Here is a 17,984-nt window from a genome sequence, read left to right as displayed (position 1 = left end):
TAAAGGAATCATTTCACATATATACTGTACGGTTTCAATTTGTGCTGGACTTTTGGAGATCCCAATTCTGCATGCAGTTCAGTTTATGAGTGGCCCAACATAACCATGTCTGAACACATGTATTTCCTGTAGTCAGATGCCCTCAAGGCCTGTTCTACTTTGTCTCTGTGATAGCCCCACAGGATCACAGTCCTGCAAGTCATGCTACCCACATCTGTTTTTGTTCAATTTTCCTATATTATCAGGTGCTGTTGCCAGAGCATTGAACCTGCTGCACATGGGAATTTAGCACTAATCAGCAAACTGCCATGTGTATCAAGTTTGTGCTTTGAGGGTCAGCCAATTTCTGACAAGGAAAACTTTCACATAGGCAGGGGTACTGTACTTTGATCTGGCAAAGGCAAAAATCGGACCCACTGCTCTTGCAAGTACGCCACTGCCAGCCTGTTCTACAAATCAATGTGGAAATTCGCCAAAAAAATTGCAATTTGCCCATAGAGAACAATGGGAAAATCAAATCACCCCATTGTTCCCCGTGGGTAGGTCCTAGGGACACCAAAGTGGTTTGGGTAGTAGGGCATGATGGGTGCTACCTACTACCCAATCTTGTGTTTAAGAGTTTAACGACTGGGTTACGGAACCAGGCGAGAGAGTCTGGCGGTGAGTGCGATACAATGGCTGCCAGGTGTACCCACAAGGAAGACAACTTAAATCCCTGTTCCCTAAGGGCAGGAAGGTAAAAGCAAACATCTGTGAGGGAGAAATTAGATAAGGAAACTTCCCTTTCTTCAAGGAAGTGTTTGAAGCGAGTCCCAATCTTCCCTGACTTACAACAAGATCTTACAGTAGAGGGTTTTCTGGCTGCAGAGAGTACTCTTAGGAGGGATGGGGGAAGGGAGGGCAAAGCAGCCACGCTGTGAGGCATAGGCGACGGACGTCTGGGTGTTGCAGCCTGATGGAGGGCTGTGTGAAGAGACATGGGGAAGCAGGAAGGGGGAGATGGGACACACTGAGACAGAAGTAGTAGACAAAGAAAGCAGGGGTGCCTGGGCCACCAGGGTGCAATAAGGATGCAAGATAGTTGATCTCGTTGGATTTTCAATAATATCCATGGGAGCAAGGGTATAGGTGGAAACAGGTAGACCCTAAGTCCGGTCCAAGAAAGGCCCTGGTGGCGTAGTGGTAAAACTGCCGCCCTGTAACCAGAAGGTTACAAGTTCGATCCTGACCGGGGCTCAAGGTTGACTCAGCCTTCCATCCTTCCGAGGTCGGTAAAATGAGTACCCAGAATGTTGGGGGGCAATATGCTAAATCATTGTAAACTGCTTAGAGAGCTTCCAGCTATAGAGCGGTATATAAATGTAAGTGCTATTGCTATTGCTATTGCTAACGCATCACCGAGAGTGACAGCTGTTGCCTAATCGGGAGCAACACCTGGCACAGTGGGCGTTTTCCTGAGAGGCAAAAAGGTCATGCTTGCTACCACCAGACCAGCTCTCTTCTCCATAAGGTGTAATGCCAAAGATGCTGCTGTCTATAGGATGGGTGGTTTCCCCATTCCTCTGTATAGTACGGCTGTATGTATTTAGGTTGTTGAGTAAAAGGAAAGCTAGGAAAAAGGAAATCTAGGGCGGCCCGCAGCTGGATTATATCGAGGGCATAGTTCTTCCAGTTCAGACTGGAACTCCTCCTTGAATTCAGCAGGTGTAACCTTCTCGTAAGATTGATCAAATCGGGATTCCTCAAGGTTGAGGGTATCTTGTGGATCATAAGGAACCTCTTCCTCCTCAGTTTCTGAGGGGTAATATTGACCTTTGGATTCATAGCCTGCTTCATCTTCAAATTTGAGGGGAATATCTTCCTTGAATTCAGCAGAGCATTCGGATTCAAGGTCAGGCTGCTCTCCTGTTGGACTCAAGGAAAGAAGCACAGAGGTATTGGATTCAAGGCGTTCGGATTCAAGGGGAGGATTCGAGCATTCTGTCCAGTTTTTTGTGGGGTTATTGGAATAGAAACAGAAGGAATCACAGCCATGGCAAGCCTGCATTTTTGCGGTTGTGTGGGCTGTGTGGTAGCCTTAGTTGAAAATCACCCATAGGACATGGTTTCTTCTTCTTTTTCAAGGCTGCAGATTGGTGGCTACAGTAGGTACTGAGCCATTCAATCCCAGATGTGAATATTTTGAGCTGTAGGCAAAACTGTCATGGGCTGTGAGCCCGAAGTTATCTCTGTCTCCTCAGAGGCAGATTGCATTCTTGCAGGCAAGGACACAGATTGGGATGATTTGAGGGCTTGATCCCACAGCCAAGCTCTAAGGTGTGAAGTTCTGTTCTTGTGGGCGTGTTGAGAAAAATCCACGCAGAAGGAGCAAATGTGAACGTTGTGTGCCTCGCTGAGGCAGTAAAAGCAAAGACTGTGCCCATCCACGGAGGGGATTTTTGCTCTACAAAGGACACAAAGTTTAAAAGAAACCTTGCTGGCCATAAGCAGAAAGGAATTCCAAACAAACAATTCTTAGCCTGAAGGCAAAGGGCCAGGAAAGAAAAGCAAAATGCTAATGTAAAGAAAGAAGGAACAAAAACAAACAAGATTAGAAAGAACAAAAGCAACAGGAGAGATTAACGGGTACTTTCAGTTTTGCAGAAGTTCAGAGCACTGAGGGAAGTTGCTCTGTCGACAGACAAAAAAAGACTGAGCAGGGGATCAAAGGGACATGCACATATCACAGAGGAGGAGCAGCTGCTGCCTAACTGGAGAGTTTTTGACCTTGGAGAAACTCCTTCAATGTCTCTGTGTAGGTGCAAAGCCCATTCGTGTAAAGCACAGAGACCATGTCGAAGAAGTTCAACTACAGCTATGTCTTCAGCCACATTTTGATGGAGTAAGTACACCTTGGAATGCCACTGTCAATGCCACATCACAAACCAAACCACAATTCAAGGCAGGCAGGCAAGCACCCAAGTTCTGCCTTTGTCAATCTGAGATCCAGCAAAACCAGATAGATAATATAGCAACAATAGCACACCATGTTATACTCAGAGAAAAGAAAATCATAAAATCAAACCTTCCTCGATTCCTTCCTTCCTCCTCTCCTGATGTATCCTCCTCAAAGGCACACTCTGCCTCCCAGGCCCTTTGAAAACATTTTGAAATTCCCTTATTTTTGTTCCCCCTCCATCCATCCATCCAACGGGGGCACTCATGACAACACTTGATTTGAATGACAGCAAGCCAAGAATCAAGGAGAGCTCATGCCAATCAGAAGCTAGTGCCAGAAAACCAATCGGCAAGGGAGGAAATCCTGCCAAAATGGCCCCTCAAATCATGTTAATCAGTTCATGTCAAATCAGGGTTAATTAGATTTTAACGCAAATCAGCCCCTTTATTTTGTTTTAAGGATGATTCAGTTCATGGGAGAATCAAGCGAATTGCCCCAATTCAGCACAAATCAATTCACACACAAATCGAATTGCACATCCCTACAAGTAAGGGTCCTGGTACAATTGAGAGGTTCCAAAGGGCCAAGCAATCACAACTTAATGCAATCAGAGCAACTCCTATCACTGATTGAACTGGCATACCTAAAGCCCTGTCACTTTTGTGGTCATGTGAGATAGTATTGGCCTGCTCATGCAGCTTCCTTGACTTACAAGAAGTTATTAGCATACCTGGCTTGAGAACTCCTGGAAGTTCCCCACTCAGGAAACTGCGTTTGTTTTCTTTTGACCAAAAATCCTATAACTGAAGCACTTAGAACCCAGTGTGGTTCAAAATATGGGACTACCAGTGGATGCTCTGTCTAGTAGCTTGGTGTCCTTTGCACAGACACCGACTCCTTGAAAGTGGTTGTGGCACATACAGTACGCAACAATAGCCTGGCCTCTGATGCCAGCCTGGTATTCAGATGCTTTGGACGCCTGGATTAAGGTATCTGCCTAGCCACCCTGGATGCCTCTTCCTCTCCCCACAGTGAAGGCCTTATCACAGCATGGGACTGCCAGATTTTCCCACGAGATCCACCAACTTCGTCACCTCAAACCACAGCAGACTAGGAGAGGTATAAATTGTGCTCTCTCCCTCCCTTCTCCTCCATACTACCTTCTACTTTTTGTTTTTCTCAGGAGTAGTCTGAAGACATTACCCCTGCTTCCTTCTCCTTTCTCTCCCTTTCTGAGCAACCTTCAATCCTACAATTATTTTATTATTTATTATTAAAACGTTTATACCGCCCTTCCAAAAGGCTCAGGCGGTTTACATTAAAACACCATTAAAATCAATTAATAATTAAACAAAAATTATAAAGCATAAAACAACAACTAACAATTAAAAACATCATAAAACAACAATTAAATAATCAAAACAATTTAAAAACAAGTTTTAAAAAGCTGAGAAAGCCTGGTTGAAGAGATGTGTTTTCAGGTGTTTTCTGAAAATTGCCAGAGATGGGGAGGATCGTATCTCAGCAGAGAGCGCATTCCACAATCTCGGGGCAGCAGCCGAGAAGGCCTGTCTCTGTGTAGCCACCAAACGAGTTGGTGGCAACTGGAGACGGACCTCCTCAAGTGACCTCAGCAGCCGGTGGGGCTCATAGCGAAGAAGACGCTCTCTTAAATACCCAGGGCCTAAGCCGTTTAGGGCTTTATAAGTTATAACTAGCCTTTTGTATTATGTCCGGAAACCTATTGGCAGCCAGTGTAACTCCATCAACAAAGGAGTAATGTGGTCTCTCCGAGATGACCCAGAGACCAACCTGGCTACCGCATTCTGGACCAACTGAAGTTTCCGGACTACGTACAAAGGCAGCCCCACGTAGAGCGCATTACAGAAGTCCAGTCTGGAGGTTACCAACAAATGTACCACTGTTTTGAGGTCATTGAGGTCCCCACCCACGGAACACCACCCTGGTCAGAATAAAAGACCAAATCAAGTGTGTGACCTGCAATATGCGTCGATCCAGAGACCGCTTGGGATAGGCCCATAGTTGTCATGGCCACTATGAACTCCTGAGCTGCCCCAGACAAATTGGTCCCAAAACGAACATTGAAGTCCCCCAGCACCAAAAGTCTGGGAGACTCCAACGCAAGTTCCGCGACCAAGTCCATGAGCTCAGTAAGGGATTCCATTGGGCAGCGGGGCGATCGGTACACCAACAGAAGTCCCAATCTATCCCTGGTCCCCAAACTCAAGTACACACATTCGATATGGTCTGATACCCTAACAGGGACCCTGGTAAGGGAGATGTTATCCTTATAGACCACAGCCACTCCACCTCCCTGCCCACGTGCCCTCACCTGCTCCTCTACAGAATATCCTGGCGGGAGAACCTGGGACCAGACTGGACCACTAGCCTCCCCCAACCAAGTCTCAGTAATACACATCAGGTCGGCCCCTTCATCCATGATCAAATCATGGATGAGTTCTGATTTATTCTGGACCGACCTGGCATTGCAGAGGAGCAAGGTAAGGTTATGTGGGATGTTGGTATTGCTCCCCGAGGTCAAAGAGCTGGCAGGACAGCCGGAAAGGGGGACAGCTATTAAATTTCTGACCACCCTTCCCCTGAAACAGCTTGCTGACCTGCCAGCATTTTTTCTTCTATTCCCCAACACCACCAGAATAGCTGCCCCACCTTCAACGAAGGCACTCCCTGACTCCCCATCTCCAGACAAACCCACACACATTACAACTTCAACCCAACCTCAGCACAACTTAAAACTGATTAAACAGAAGCCCCACTATTGAATGCCTCCCTCTATACAAATGGTTGGACAAAGTATCCAGCCCTCGCCCTCGTTTCTCCCCGAAGGGGCGACACCAAAGGGCCCCTTCGGTGGCAACCCCGCCGGTGGCAGGCCAGCCGCCACTGGCAGCCTTCCTATATAGGCTGAGCAGCAAGCCCAGCAGGTGGAACCAGGAAAAACTGCCCAGTCACCCTTACAGCCCCAGTCCTGCAAAGCCTCTCCACAAGCAGTCCTGGGGGGAGGCAGATGGCAACCAGGGAGGGCAGAAGAGAAGAGGCAGGCTCCCCAGTCTCACACCCTGGGGAAGATGGTATCCTCTTCTCCTCTTCTCCAACAGGAGAAGTTTGCAATTGAGATTGCAAACTTGAAATACTCAATACCCAGTTATTGTTGTACTCCTTCAATGAAACTTTTTTCCCTCCTTTTAAAAGTCCTTGCTTCCTGTTTCCCCTCAGTCTACCCTAGGGTGACTGTTCACTGATCTGAGCCATAGTTATTTACATTTGCTGGTTTGGTGCTGGTCAATCTGAGCCTACTTTACAGGACAAATAGCTGCCTGCTTCCCTACGCTGGTCAAAGCTGGCTGCAGTAGTAAAGAATTACCCAAGTACTATAGTAATCCCCCCACCTTCAAAGTACATGTTCCCTGAAGCAGAGTTGTTATTCCAGTCATGGATGCACAACTTCCTTCTGTTTTTCCAGCAGGGACAAAAGGGCTCTGCTGTGTTACCAGCTCAATAGATACACCATACAGTACTTCATAATTACCCCTCCCAGTAATTGGGAAGGGAGAAGGTATCTACACTCCCAAGCACATATGCTCACCATTAGTATCTCCATTCTTTTCAGTGCCCATATATCTTAAATTTCTCCAGAGAACCCCATCCACATTAATCCACAGTTAGGTCACTTTTTATATATTGACATACATTCCAGGCATATGGCAAGTAATTAGTTACACTGATTGCAAGTTACACTGATGTAATCTGTTGTGCGCCAGTTAAAGAAACAAGGGGCTCCACTTTCAAATTTCAAAGTATTTGGAACTGTTAGCTCCTATGCTCTTTCCACCACTTTTGAGAAGGGGAGTATATAAAGAAAATCAGATTCAATGCCGGTGAAAGAGCCAACTGTGTTACAAGAGCAGCCAAGACAGTATAACGTTTGATATCCAAAAAGGTTCTCACACACACAAAAATTAGCAGATATTAATTGGGAGGACAAGCCCACACATTAGTGTGTGGGAAGAGCCACAACTTCGTAGCACAAGCTCTGCATACAACATTAAGTCTCCAATTCAATCCTTGGCAAAACCACATAGGGCTGTTCAAGACCCCTGCCTGAAACCCCGAAGAGCCGCTATCAGTCCTTGTGGACAATACTGAGATAGCTGGACTAATGGGTTTATGCAGTATAAGGCAGCTTCATATATGTATACAGTGTTTGTGCTCTCTCTCTATATATGGTACGTCTATACTTTAAACACAGTATGCAGTTCTGGTTAGCCCATCTCAAAGACAGCTATAGTAGAGACCAAGGGTTTGTACCTAGAAGACAAAAATTAAAGGAGACCCACATTGCTGATCATTGTTTTCTAGACGAAAAGCTAAGCTTCAAGGATTTGTAAGCTCACAAGAGGCACGGAAAAAGCAAATCAGGAAAAATTATTCTCTCAAGGTACAGCCATAGTATTTACGGAAACATATAAGCAGCAAATAAAAAAGGAGAATTTCACAAAAAGCAGAACCGATAGGCCAGTTCAGATGAAACCATCTACTAGCCCTGCCCACTACATGTTTACAAACAAGGGAGCACACATCCAAATCCCTGGTGTGCCATTCTGCTCTGCATACTCACATGGAGGGGAGACCATCTGAACTGCCCCAACTCCATGGTTCTAAGCCTACCATTAGCAGATCTGAGACAATTTGGAAAGGCTATTCTCCCACAGAGAGTGTAATGGCACATTGGGAGAGAATACACATGCCTTATTTCACATGGGGTAGATGGAGCCAACAGACAATATCATACAAACCACGGATGCCTCTTTTTGAAAATGACATGACAATAACCAATATAAATAATATTTATAAGGTATTTATACGGTATTTCATGATTCTAGATTAATTTTTTTAAGAATCATGGAGGAATTTGTTTTATTTATCAAAAATATGATATATCAAATATATCAATAATATGATAAATTCATCTTTCATTACCTTCCCTGAGGCATCTGCCCAGCTATCACCTATAGGCAGGAAGTTAAAATAGAACAGTAGTTCTTATACTTTTTAACATACTGTGACTATTGCTGTATATAGGGGGCAATTATCAGTTTTTCAGAAGAAGTGTATGCCTTATTTCAACCTTTTCACGTGTGGTTTTCCTTAAACTCACCAGTCAGAGCTCCTCCAAGGCTTCCTCTTCTAAATGGTCTTCCATCTTCACTCAACTGCCTTTTAAATTTAAATGACTTGCCAGGGCCAGAAGAAACTTCAGGGTTGCTGAATTTCCGAAAAGGCATAGATGGAGGAGATAATATGCTATCAAGCTGTAAACAAAAAAATACTGGAGTCAAGAATTCATTCACAAATTTGTATGAAAAAAGGCAGCTCTTGCTAGCTCTAGAGGACACCAAGCTTACTAAAGCTATTTGAGCCAGAGGGTTGTCAAAGCCTTTGGTAGGATAGAGGCAGTAGCCGTCCCCACCCCCACCCCCAGTGGTCCCTCTAACCTTTTTTCCCTCTCTTTGGGGAATGAATTTTGTTCTGGGTAGCAGAAAAGGCACCATATGCGCATGTGCATTCAGAGTGGGGCCTTCCTAATTCAACCTAAGCGGGATCTAAAATTAACTGAGAAAACTTGTGAGCGCGCACACGTGTTCATGCCTTAGAGGGAACAGTGCCCCTCCCCCGCCCCACAGAGTTACAAGTTTGATAAAAAGATTGCTGATCATCATGTGCACTAGTATTCCATTTTTGCCTGTGTACACTGTGACAAAAAAGAGATTCCACTATGAGATTCTTCTACTTAAATCAAGAAAACAGTTTAGAATCTTTTTTTTTTTACATACTATAATTTGGGAGGCTCTTTAAAATGCACAATAGTTGGTCCTCCAGACAGCTGTAACATGCAAGAACCACTACCATATGAATAGTCAACATTGCAAAGCTAGTAGTAGCATGGAGATTCTCCATGCAATATAGAAGTGACCCAGTAGTGAGAAGATCACACACACGTTACTGATGCCACTAGTAGAGAGATATAATTCAATGAAATTTTGAAACCATGGGAAAACATTCCCCCCACCCTGTTTTTTTTCCACGGGAAGGTGGTTGAAATGATCAGGAAATCAAAACACATTCAAAACGTTTACTTTAAAACAGTAAAGATGCAAAGTAAGTTACACACATTCTGCTTAGAACCTAAGATTTTCCTCTCTCTTTTACATAAAAGGAATTAAAACACTTAAATTTTATAAATATTCAAAACAATGATACACTTATCCAGTGCTAGAGATCAGCCTGGAAGCTGCTGTAACCCATGTATCTAAACATGTCTGAGATTCTGTCAATTGAAAATTAGGGAGGGGAAGATTAAAATAAGAACCATCAAATTGTAGTGAATTAAGGTGGCTCTTTATTATTTAACATTAGAAACAGAGGCCAACATTCAGACTTACTTTGCACTCGTAGAAGAGCTATTTCATCATGCAAAGGGAAGATCAATTTTTGGCAAACCCCTCCCCACCTCCCTCTGTACCACTCTTAGTTTCAAAAGGCACATGCAGCTGGAAGAGGATGATAGCCAAAAATCACCCTTCCACCTTGCATGATGAAAAACGTTCTTCTGTGAGTAAAGATGACAATGCATCCTCTGAGGACAAGCGAGAGCAAAAATGCATCTGGAATTTCAGAGATATTTAACGCTATGGTACACAGAACAGGAATGGAACCTCAATGATCTGATATTTTTCAATATGTTACATAAAACATCCTTATATTACATTGTTATTGGAAAATATTTTGAGAGAGCAGTGGTCAGGTACTGATCATATTCTAAAAGCATGCCTTAAAAGGCATTTCATGCATCGTTCTAAAGATAAAATACTACACTTGTGTTATTTTCCATTGTTCCCCGCATGTTTCAGTTCTTCTATATCTAGCTTTGAGGAAAACACAGAAAAGCTGTTTTTCCTTCCCCACTCCGACAAATTTCCAGGCCTTCACATCTCAAAAAAAAAAAGGTGCAGGCAACATGTTGCGTTAACACATTTATTATCTCTTTTTAAATGTAAACCACTTTGACACTATTGTTGTCACAGTAGTCATAATGTTTAAAAATGGCCTATGCAGTTCCAATGAGCTATAGTAGTGTCCAGAAATCTTAAAAAGCCAAAGAATTCCTGCATTAAGATAAAACAATGATAATCCAAAATATTACAAATAACCACCACTCATCTATTATTGTTTACTAGTATTTTCAAGCCCGTTAAAATAACGGGCGCTAGTAGGGCGGCCTCTGTCGCCGTCTTTCCTCTCCCTGCGCTCGGCCCGCCCTCTCCCCCTCGCCCGGCTTCCTCCGCCGCCTCTGTTGTTTTCGGCGCCCGGGCCGGACCAGCTGCCGCCGCCTCTCCTCTTCCAGCGGCTGGGCTGGATCCGCCGCCCCCGCCTCTGCCCTCCTCGTGGCCGCCTCTGGCCTTCCTGTGCCCGGCCCCCCGGCGTCTTTCCCTTCCCTGCAGCCGCCGCTGCCCCTGTTCTTTTTGGCGGGCGGGCCAGACCCGCCGCCGCCGCTTCTATCCCCGCAGCTGGCCTGGACCCGCTGCCGCCGCCACTGCCAATCCCGTTGCCGCGGTTTTTGCTCCGCGCCGCCAGGCTTCGGCCGTGGCTTCACCGCCGCCTCAGCCGGCTTCCCCCCCGCCTCCTCCCCCCTCCATGTCCCCGCTTCTCCTTCTTGGTTCATCGGCAAGGCCGTTCCCGCCACTGCCGCCTCTGCCCTCCCCGGTCCCCGCTTCCCGCTTCTCCTTCCCCCTTTACTGAAGCCAACATGGCCGCCTGGTGCCTGCAGCTGTATCTTTCACGGACGTTCTGGACATGCACTCCGCGCATGCCCAGAACAACCGAAAAAGACACGGGCAGACACGGGATTACACCTAACCATTTTATTATAGAGGATATACCACTTTTCAATAGAAAAGTTCTCAAAGAAGTTTACATAGAAAAAAGAAGGGCTCACAATCCCCAAAGGGCTCAGTCTTTTTAAAACACACACACCACACAAAAGATACTACACCAACAGCAGCCACTGGAGGAATGTTGTGCTGGTGTTGAACAGGGGCAGTTACTCTCTGTAATATTTTGGCAAAGACTACAAGCAAAGTTCCACAGAACATGCTTTATTCACCTAGCACACAGTACACAAGACAAAGAGGGCTAACTCAGGGTAGTGTAAAACTCTTCCGAACAAATTTGATAAATAAATAAACTCCCCCTGCTAAAAAGGTGCCTCTTTGCCCAGATAGCCCAATTAGCAGGGGTCAGAGATCTAGTCATCTAGTCTAGTCCATTATTTTTCAAGTGACCAAACAAGGAAGTTTTTCAGAACCGTTTAGGCTCCTTCAGGCCACAAAGCCCAACTTAGGTATGTGCAGATAGCCAGACTATTATGGTTTTTGGGTTTTTTTCTCAGCTTTTAAAAACTTGTTTTTAAATTGTTTTGATTATTTAATTGTTGTTTTATGATGTTTTTAATTGTTAATCATTGTTTTATGTTTTATAATTTTTGTTTAATTATTAATTGATTTTAATGGTGTTTTAATGTAAACCGCCCTGAGCCTTTTGGAAGGGCGGTATAAAAGTTTTAATAATAAATAAATAAATAAATAAATAAATAAATAAATAAATAAATAAATAACTTCTCTCAGTTTATTTGCAAGACTCTGTAAAAAGGACCTGGAGAACAGAAACATCTTCAGACATTTCCTAATTAACAGCAGTCAGCAGCAGTGTTCTCTCTAATTTTTTTCATCTATGTGAGGAATGAGTTTTGTTCTGGGTGGCAGTATCAAGGCAGTGTGCGCGCACATGCATTCAGAGTGGGACCTTCCTGATTAAACATGAGCGGGATCTAAAATTAACTGAGCGGACATCAAAAACGTGTGAGTGCGCACACATGAGCATGCCTTAGAGCAGCAGTGAGTACAGAGCAGGAAGGAATGAGGCACACCACAGTAATCGACAAACAGTGCCACAATTCCAAGAGTTGGACCTGCCTGCCTACCTTGCTATTGGATGGAACTACATGAGTACTGTAGATATTGCCAGAACCTGTACTGTTTTCGCCTGAAATACCAAATTTGTGGATGCAAAAGGTGTATTTCATTAACATCAAAAGAATGCTTTTTTTAAAGTCCAGGAGAACACATAGTAGGTACTTCTTCTGATTACTCATCTCCTGACAAACATATGCAATATATGTTTGTCAGGAGATAAATAATAAAGAGGCAACTAAGGGGAGACATGATCGAGTTGTATAAAATTATGCATGGAGTGGAGAGGGTGGACAGCGAAATTTTTCTGCCTCTCTCACAACACTAGAACCAGGGGTCACCCCATGAAACTGAAGATCAGGAAATTTAGGACCAAAAAGAGGAAGTACTTTTTCACAGAGCGCATAATTAATCTATGGAATTCTTTGCCATGGGAAGTGGTGATGGTCACCAGCTTGGATGGCTTTAAAAGGGGCTTAGACAGATTCATGGTGGACAGGTCTATCAATGGCTACTAGTCTGGTAGCTGTGGGCCATCTCCAGCCTCAGAGGCACAATGCCTCTCAATACCAGTTGCAAAGGACCAACAGCAAGAGAAAGGACATGCACATACCTCTTGCGTGTGGGCTCCCCAGAGGCATCTGATGGGCCACTGTGTGTAAAAGGATGCTGGACTAGATGGGCCTTGTGCTTGATCCAGCAAGGCTGTTCTTATGTACAAAAACTTCTAAATAGCAAGGCGCTATTATTAACTGCTCTAGTTATCATCATTCCATATCATTTTAACAGCTGAAACCAACCACACTGCTCCCCATTCAGCAAAACTATGGCAACTTGCTTATTTTCATCTACTAAATATATTTAAGAGATTTACTCAAATTTTAATTTCGATCATGACATTAAAGGAAGAGGAATCGATCATGAAAAGACACCACTAAATGAACAAAACCCTTTTAACTGTATTGTAGAGATAAGCATAAAAACCACCAGATGGCACTATACTATAATTAACAAAAAGTAACAATTCTACACATCACAAAAACTGAGTGTGTCTTAAATTATCAAACATGGAAGAGACAAAACATTCTCCGTAGACTATATTCCTAAAGGAGAGAACTTTTCCCTGGCTATTTTAAATATCTGAAAAAAATATTCAGTTTGATTGTTGTATGTTCTATTTCAGCAAACCAGTCTGCTTCCATCAATGGATGACTGGTGTTGAAGTCCAATTATTTCACAAAACAGAGGTAAGACAGATGGCATTAAGTTTTGAATATGCCACAAAGCAGCACCCAAACAAACATAAGAGCAGCTCTGAGAGATCAGTGTAGCCCAACATCTTATCCCCCACAATGGTCAGCCAGATCGTTCAGGGAAGCCCACAAGGAAGTCACGAAGACAACAGCTTTCATTTGTTCCCCAGCAACTAGTATTCAGAGGTACACTGCCTCTCTGAACACAGAGTTCCATTTAACTATCACAATTAAAAGCTGTCAAAAGACTTATTCCCCATAAACGTGTCCAACTTCTTAAAAACCTTCTAAGCCATGGCTATTGCACCTCTTGGCAAAGAATTCCACATAAATTCTCTTGCAGAAAGTACTCTCTTATCGGCCATGAATCTGAAGCAATTTCACTGGGTGAACCCAAATCTAACTATTATGAAGGAGAAAAACTCATCTCTATTTTCTTGACACAGTGCATAATTTTATAAGCCTCTATCATGACCACCCCCTCTTAATCACCTATTTTCTAAACTAAAAGCCCCAAATGTGTTTGCCTTTCTGTCTTTTGGGGAAGAGGCCATAGCTCAGTGAGAGTGCTGCTTTGCATACAGAAGGTCCCAGATTCAGTTCCTAACACCTCCAGGTAGGAGGAGCAGGGAAAGTAACTTTTCGCAGATTCTGAGGGAGACTCTGGAACCCCTGAAGAATCACTGACCATGTAGATAATACTGGATTAGATGGGCAAATGGTCTGAGACAACTTCAGATGTTTTAAAGCAGGCTTGCTCAACTTAGGCCCCCCAGCTGTTTTTGGATTACAACTCCCATAATCCCCAACCACATAGCTGGGGATTATGGGATAATCCACAACTAATGTCACAGTAGTTGACATTATCACGGAACTATTCACCACAAACTCCAGATCTATTTCCTGGAAAGAAGCCACCTGTTCAGATTTCAGCCGTTCATATATGAAATTTGGATTTTTCCCCTCTCTAATGTGCTAGAATATGGGTTATTCCATTTTGAGTTCAACACAAATGCATGAACTGCATAAAACACAAAATGACACAGAATAGCAAAGTTGATGATACAATGCTGTGGAAAGGATCAACTAAGAGATTTGTTTATAAGTTTTTACCATGATTTAGCAGCTTTGCAATGTACACAAATGTCAGCATGATTGTTTAATGACTCATTTAGCATACAGAAAGAACAGCGCAGTTCTTGTATGTGCAGAGCTCTGTACACAAGCATCACAGCCCTGCACAACTTTGGATGGTGTCAATTCTGCAGTCTTTAATATAATCTCGTAGATGGAAGATATATTGGACAGGATTAGAGCATTGCCTATGGGTTTAAATGTGGCGTTACCTTTTCTTCTTCTTTGTCTTTTGTTCAGGAATTTATTATTATCATTATTTTTAGAGAAGGCAAAAGATAAAAGGGAGCCAGAGAACAAGAAAACAGGGAAGTCCTAGAGAGGACAACAAACATGTGGTAAGAAATTAAAATTAGGTCCTACATAGCAGATTTGGAATAAGAGTGGAATCCAAGTATGAAACAGTTGACAATTTACTATATTACAGTATTTGACTGACGGCTACATTTTTACTGAAAGACTAGCGAACTGATCATAGGAACATAGGAAGCTGCCATATACTGAGTCAGACCATTGGTCTATCTAGCTCAGTATTGTCTTCACAGACTGGCAGCAGCTTCTCCAAGGTTGCAGGCAGGAGTCTCTCTCAGTCCTATCTTGGAGAAGACAGGGAGGGATCGTCATTATTATAGGCAACGTGCTTAGACAGAAGGCCTTATGTGACAGGAACTCAAAATACAGGTGAAACTCGGAAAATTAGAATATCGTGCAAAAGTCCATTAATTTCAGTAATGCAAATTAAAAGGTGAAACTGATATATGAGACACGCATTACATGCAAAGCGAGATAAGTCAAGCCTTAATTTGTTATAATTGTGATGATCATGGCGTACAGCTCATGAAAACCCCAAATCCACAATCTCAGAAAATTAGAATATTACATGGAACCAAGAAGACAAGGATTGAAGAATAGAACAATATTGGACCTCTGAAAAGTATAAGCATGCATATGTATTCAGTACTTGGTTTGGGCCCCTTTTGCAGCAATTACTGCCTCAATGCGGCGTGGCATGGATGCTATCAGCCTGTGGCACTGATGAAGTATTATGGAAGACCAGGATGCTTCATTAGCGGCCTTCAGCAATTCTGCATTGTTTGGTCTCATGTCTCTCATCCTTCTCTTGGCAATGCCCCATAGATTCTCCATGGGGTCAGGTCAGGCGAGTTTGCTGGCCAATCAAGCACAGTACACTGTATACTTTTCAGAGGTCCGATATTGTTCTATTCTTCAATCCTTGTCTTCTTGGAGTAACCTGTCTGTGTTTTACACCAATGGGCGCATAACAAGCAACCACCCAAGGAGGAAGGAGAGGCAAGGCAACAGTGAAACAAACAGCACTTTATTAACATTTCCACCTCCTGAATCACAGCAAGCATAGATTATCAGCATTAAGTCATGTCCGATACATCACTAGCCACGCTATCGCACATCAACTGAAAATAAATTGCAGTACACTGCTGCTGAACACAGCATCATTTTGTGCTTTAGAATCAATTGCATAGTGGTGGATAAAGGAACGTGAGGAGGCCCAAGTGGCCACCTGGCAAATTACGTCCAAAGGGACAGACCTAACAAAAGCCACCGAGATAGCAACTGATCGCACCAAATGTGCCTTAACCATGGCTGGCAGCTGTTTATGAGCCAGTTGGTAACAAAGTTCAATGGTAGAGACTAGCCACCGGGACATGGACTGGGCCGACACCTGTAACTCTTTACAGGTCCGTCGTAAAGAACAAAAAGCGAGGGCGTCTGCCACTCAGCTGACCACTGGACATAAAAGGACAAAGTCCTCCTCACATCTAGACGATGTAACCTACGCACCACATACGAGGCAGGGTCTTGAAAGAACACTGGGAGAGTAAGGGGTGTGGAGCGGTGAAAGACCAACACCACCTTGGGCAAAAATTGGATATCTGGCCGGGTGACCACTTTATCCTTATGGAATTGTAAGTAAGGAAGGTCAGCCAGGAGAACACATAATTCACTAACCCTCCTGGCAGAGGTTATTGACACAAAAAGGCCACCTTCTAGGAGAGTAGATGCAGGTCCACCGAGGCCAAAGGCTCAAAGGGTGGCCACATCAATCCTGCCAATACAACTGGCGAATCCCAGGCTGGTGCCATTACAGGGTCATCTGGGAACACATGGGAGAGACCCTTAAGGGAAGTCTTAACCAACCCTTAAGGAAAGTCTTAAACCAGGAAGGTCTACCTGCAGGAAATTTGGCCACTATAGCAGCCAGATATACTTTGAGTGAGGACAACCTGAGGCCAGACTCCTTCAAGGACCTCAGAAAGGCACAGATATTGGCTACAGAGGGCTTAGCTGCATCAAAACCCTCAGAGTCAGCAAAAGCACAAAACCTAGTCCATTTGTGTCCATAGGACTTTCTAGTGAAGGACATTTTGGCTGCCACCAGTATGTTCAGCAGTTCAGGTGGCAGGATGAACTGATCCTCCATGCAGTCAGGTGGAGGAACTGAACCCCACGGTATAGGGTCTGGCCTCCGTCCTGAGACAACAGGTCTGGACGAGCCGGAAGTTGCACCCACAACTCCGCCAGTCTCCTCAGAGTCAAGAACCAAGGCTTCCATGACCACCATGGCACTATCAGGATGGCCTGAGAGTGGTCTAGTCTCAGTTTGGTTAGGACCTTTGGCAACGGGGCAAACGGGTAAAGTAGTTGCCCTATCGAAGGGTGAGCCAAGGCATCTCCCAGAGACTCCAAGCCCTGCCTGCCTCTTGAGCAATACAGGGGACACTCTGTGTTGTCCTGAGAGGCAAACAGATCCAGGGCCGGAAAGCCCCACTTGGCAAAAATGTCCTCCAAGAACTCTGTTTAGTCTCCACACGTGGGACACAGTCAAGGACCTGCTCAGGCTGTCTTCCTGGACATTCAGTACCCCCGAATGTGCACCGTCTGTGGGGCAACCGCATGCGTAAAGCACCAAGTCCACAGTTCCAGGGACAGTAAGGCTCTTGACGACGTACCACCCTGAAGTTTCAGGTTGGCCTTCGGCGTCATATTGTCCATCTGGAGAGTGACAATACACCCTGTGATTTGGGGCAGAAACCCCTTGAGGGCCAGAAAACTGGCCAACAACTCTAGGTAGCTGAAATAATGGGAGCGTTGATCATTTTACCAATGCCTGCTCATGTGGGAGCCCTCAAGACAAGCCCCCCATCTGATCTCCGAGGCATCGGTAGAGATCACATGGTGCAGAAGAGGGGCATGAAAGGGTGCCCCTACAGTCAGGTGCAGAGTTCGGTCCACCAGCTCACCGGAGCACACACCGAGGCTGGAGGCATCCGCCGTAGGCCTGATGGATCCTGAAGAGGATTAAAAACGTCCAAAAACCACCTCTGGGCAAGACACATTTGGAAACGCGCCTGGGGCAGGACTTAGGTGGTGGCCGCAATATACCCCAGAAGACACTGTTCCGAGCGGAGGACTTGTGATCCCCCCAAGTAGAATTCCACCGTTCTCCACCAGAATGCACTGACCCTCTGCTTTGTTAGGAACACTCTCTCCAACTCCGCATCAAAGATCAACCTGATAAACTGGAGCCTTCGGGCAGGGACCAGGTTG

At 44.6% G+C, this 17,984-nt stretch overlaps 1 protein-coding gene across 8 annotated transcripts in view; it reads right to left on the bottom strand.

Moving 5' to 3' along the window:
* The window catches only part of MAST4 (microtubule associated serine/threonine kinase family member 4), a 443,961-nt gene that overhangs the window by 368,235 nt on the left and 57,742 nt on the right, over positions 1 to 17,984 (bottom strand). For all 8 annotated transcript variants that reach the window (XM_053288780.1, XM_053288778.1, XM_053288779.1 and 5 more), the window contains exon 2: positions 8,139 to 8,292. In XM_053288780.1, coding sequence (XP_053144755.1) covers positions 8,139 to 8,292 — 154 coding nt within the window. The remainder of the gene's footprint in view (positions 1 to 8,138; positions 8,293 to 17,984) is intronic.

Source organism: Hemicordylus capensis, chromosome 2, assembly GCF_027244095.1.
Source record: "Hemicordylus capensis ecotype Gifberg chromosome 2, rHemCap1.1.pri, whole genome shotgun sequence".
Taxonomy (NCBI): Eukaryota; Metazoa; Chordata; class Lepidosauria; order Squamata; family Cordylidae; genus Hemicordylus; species Hemicordylus capensis.
Note: the sequence above shows the minus strand (reverse complement) of the source record. Positions and strands in the feature narration are given on the sequence as shown.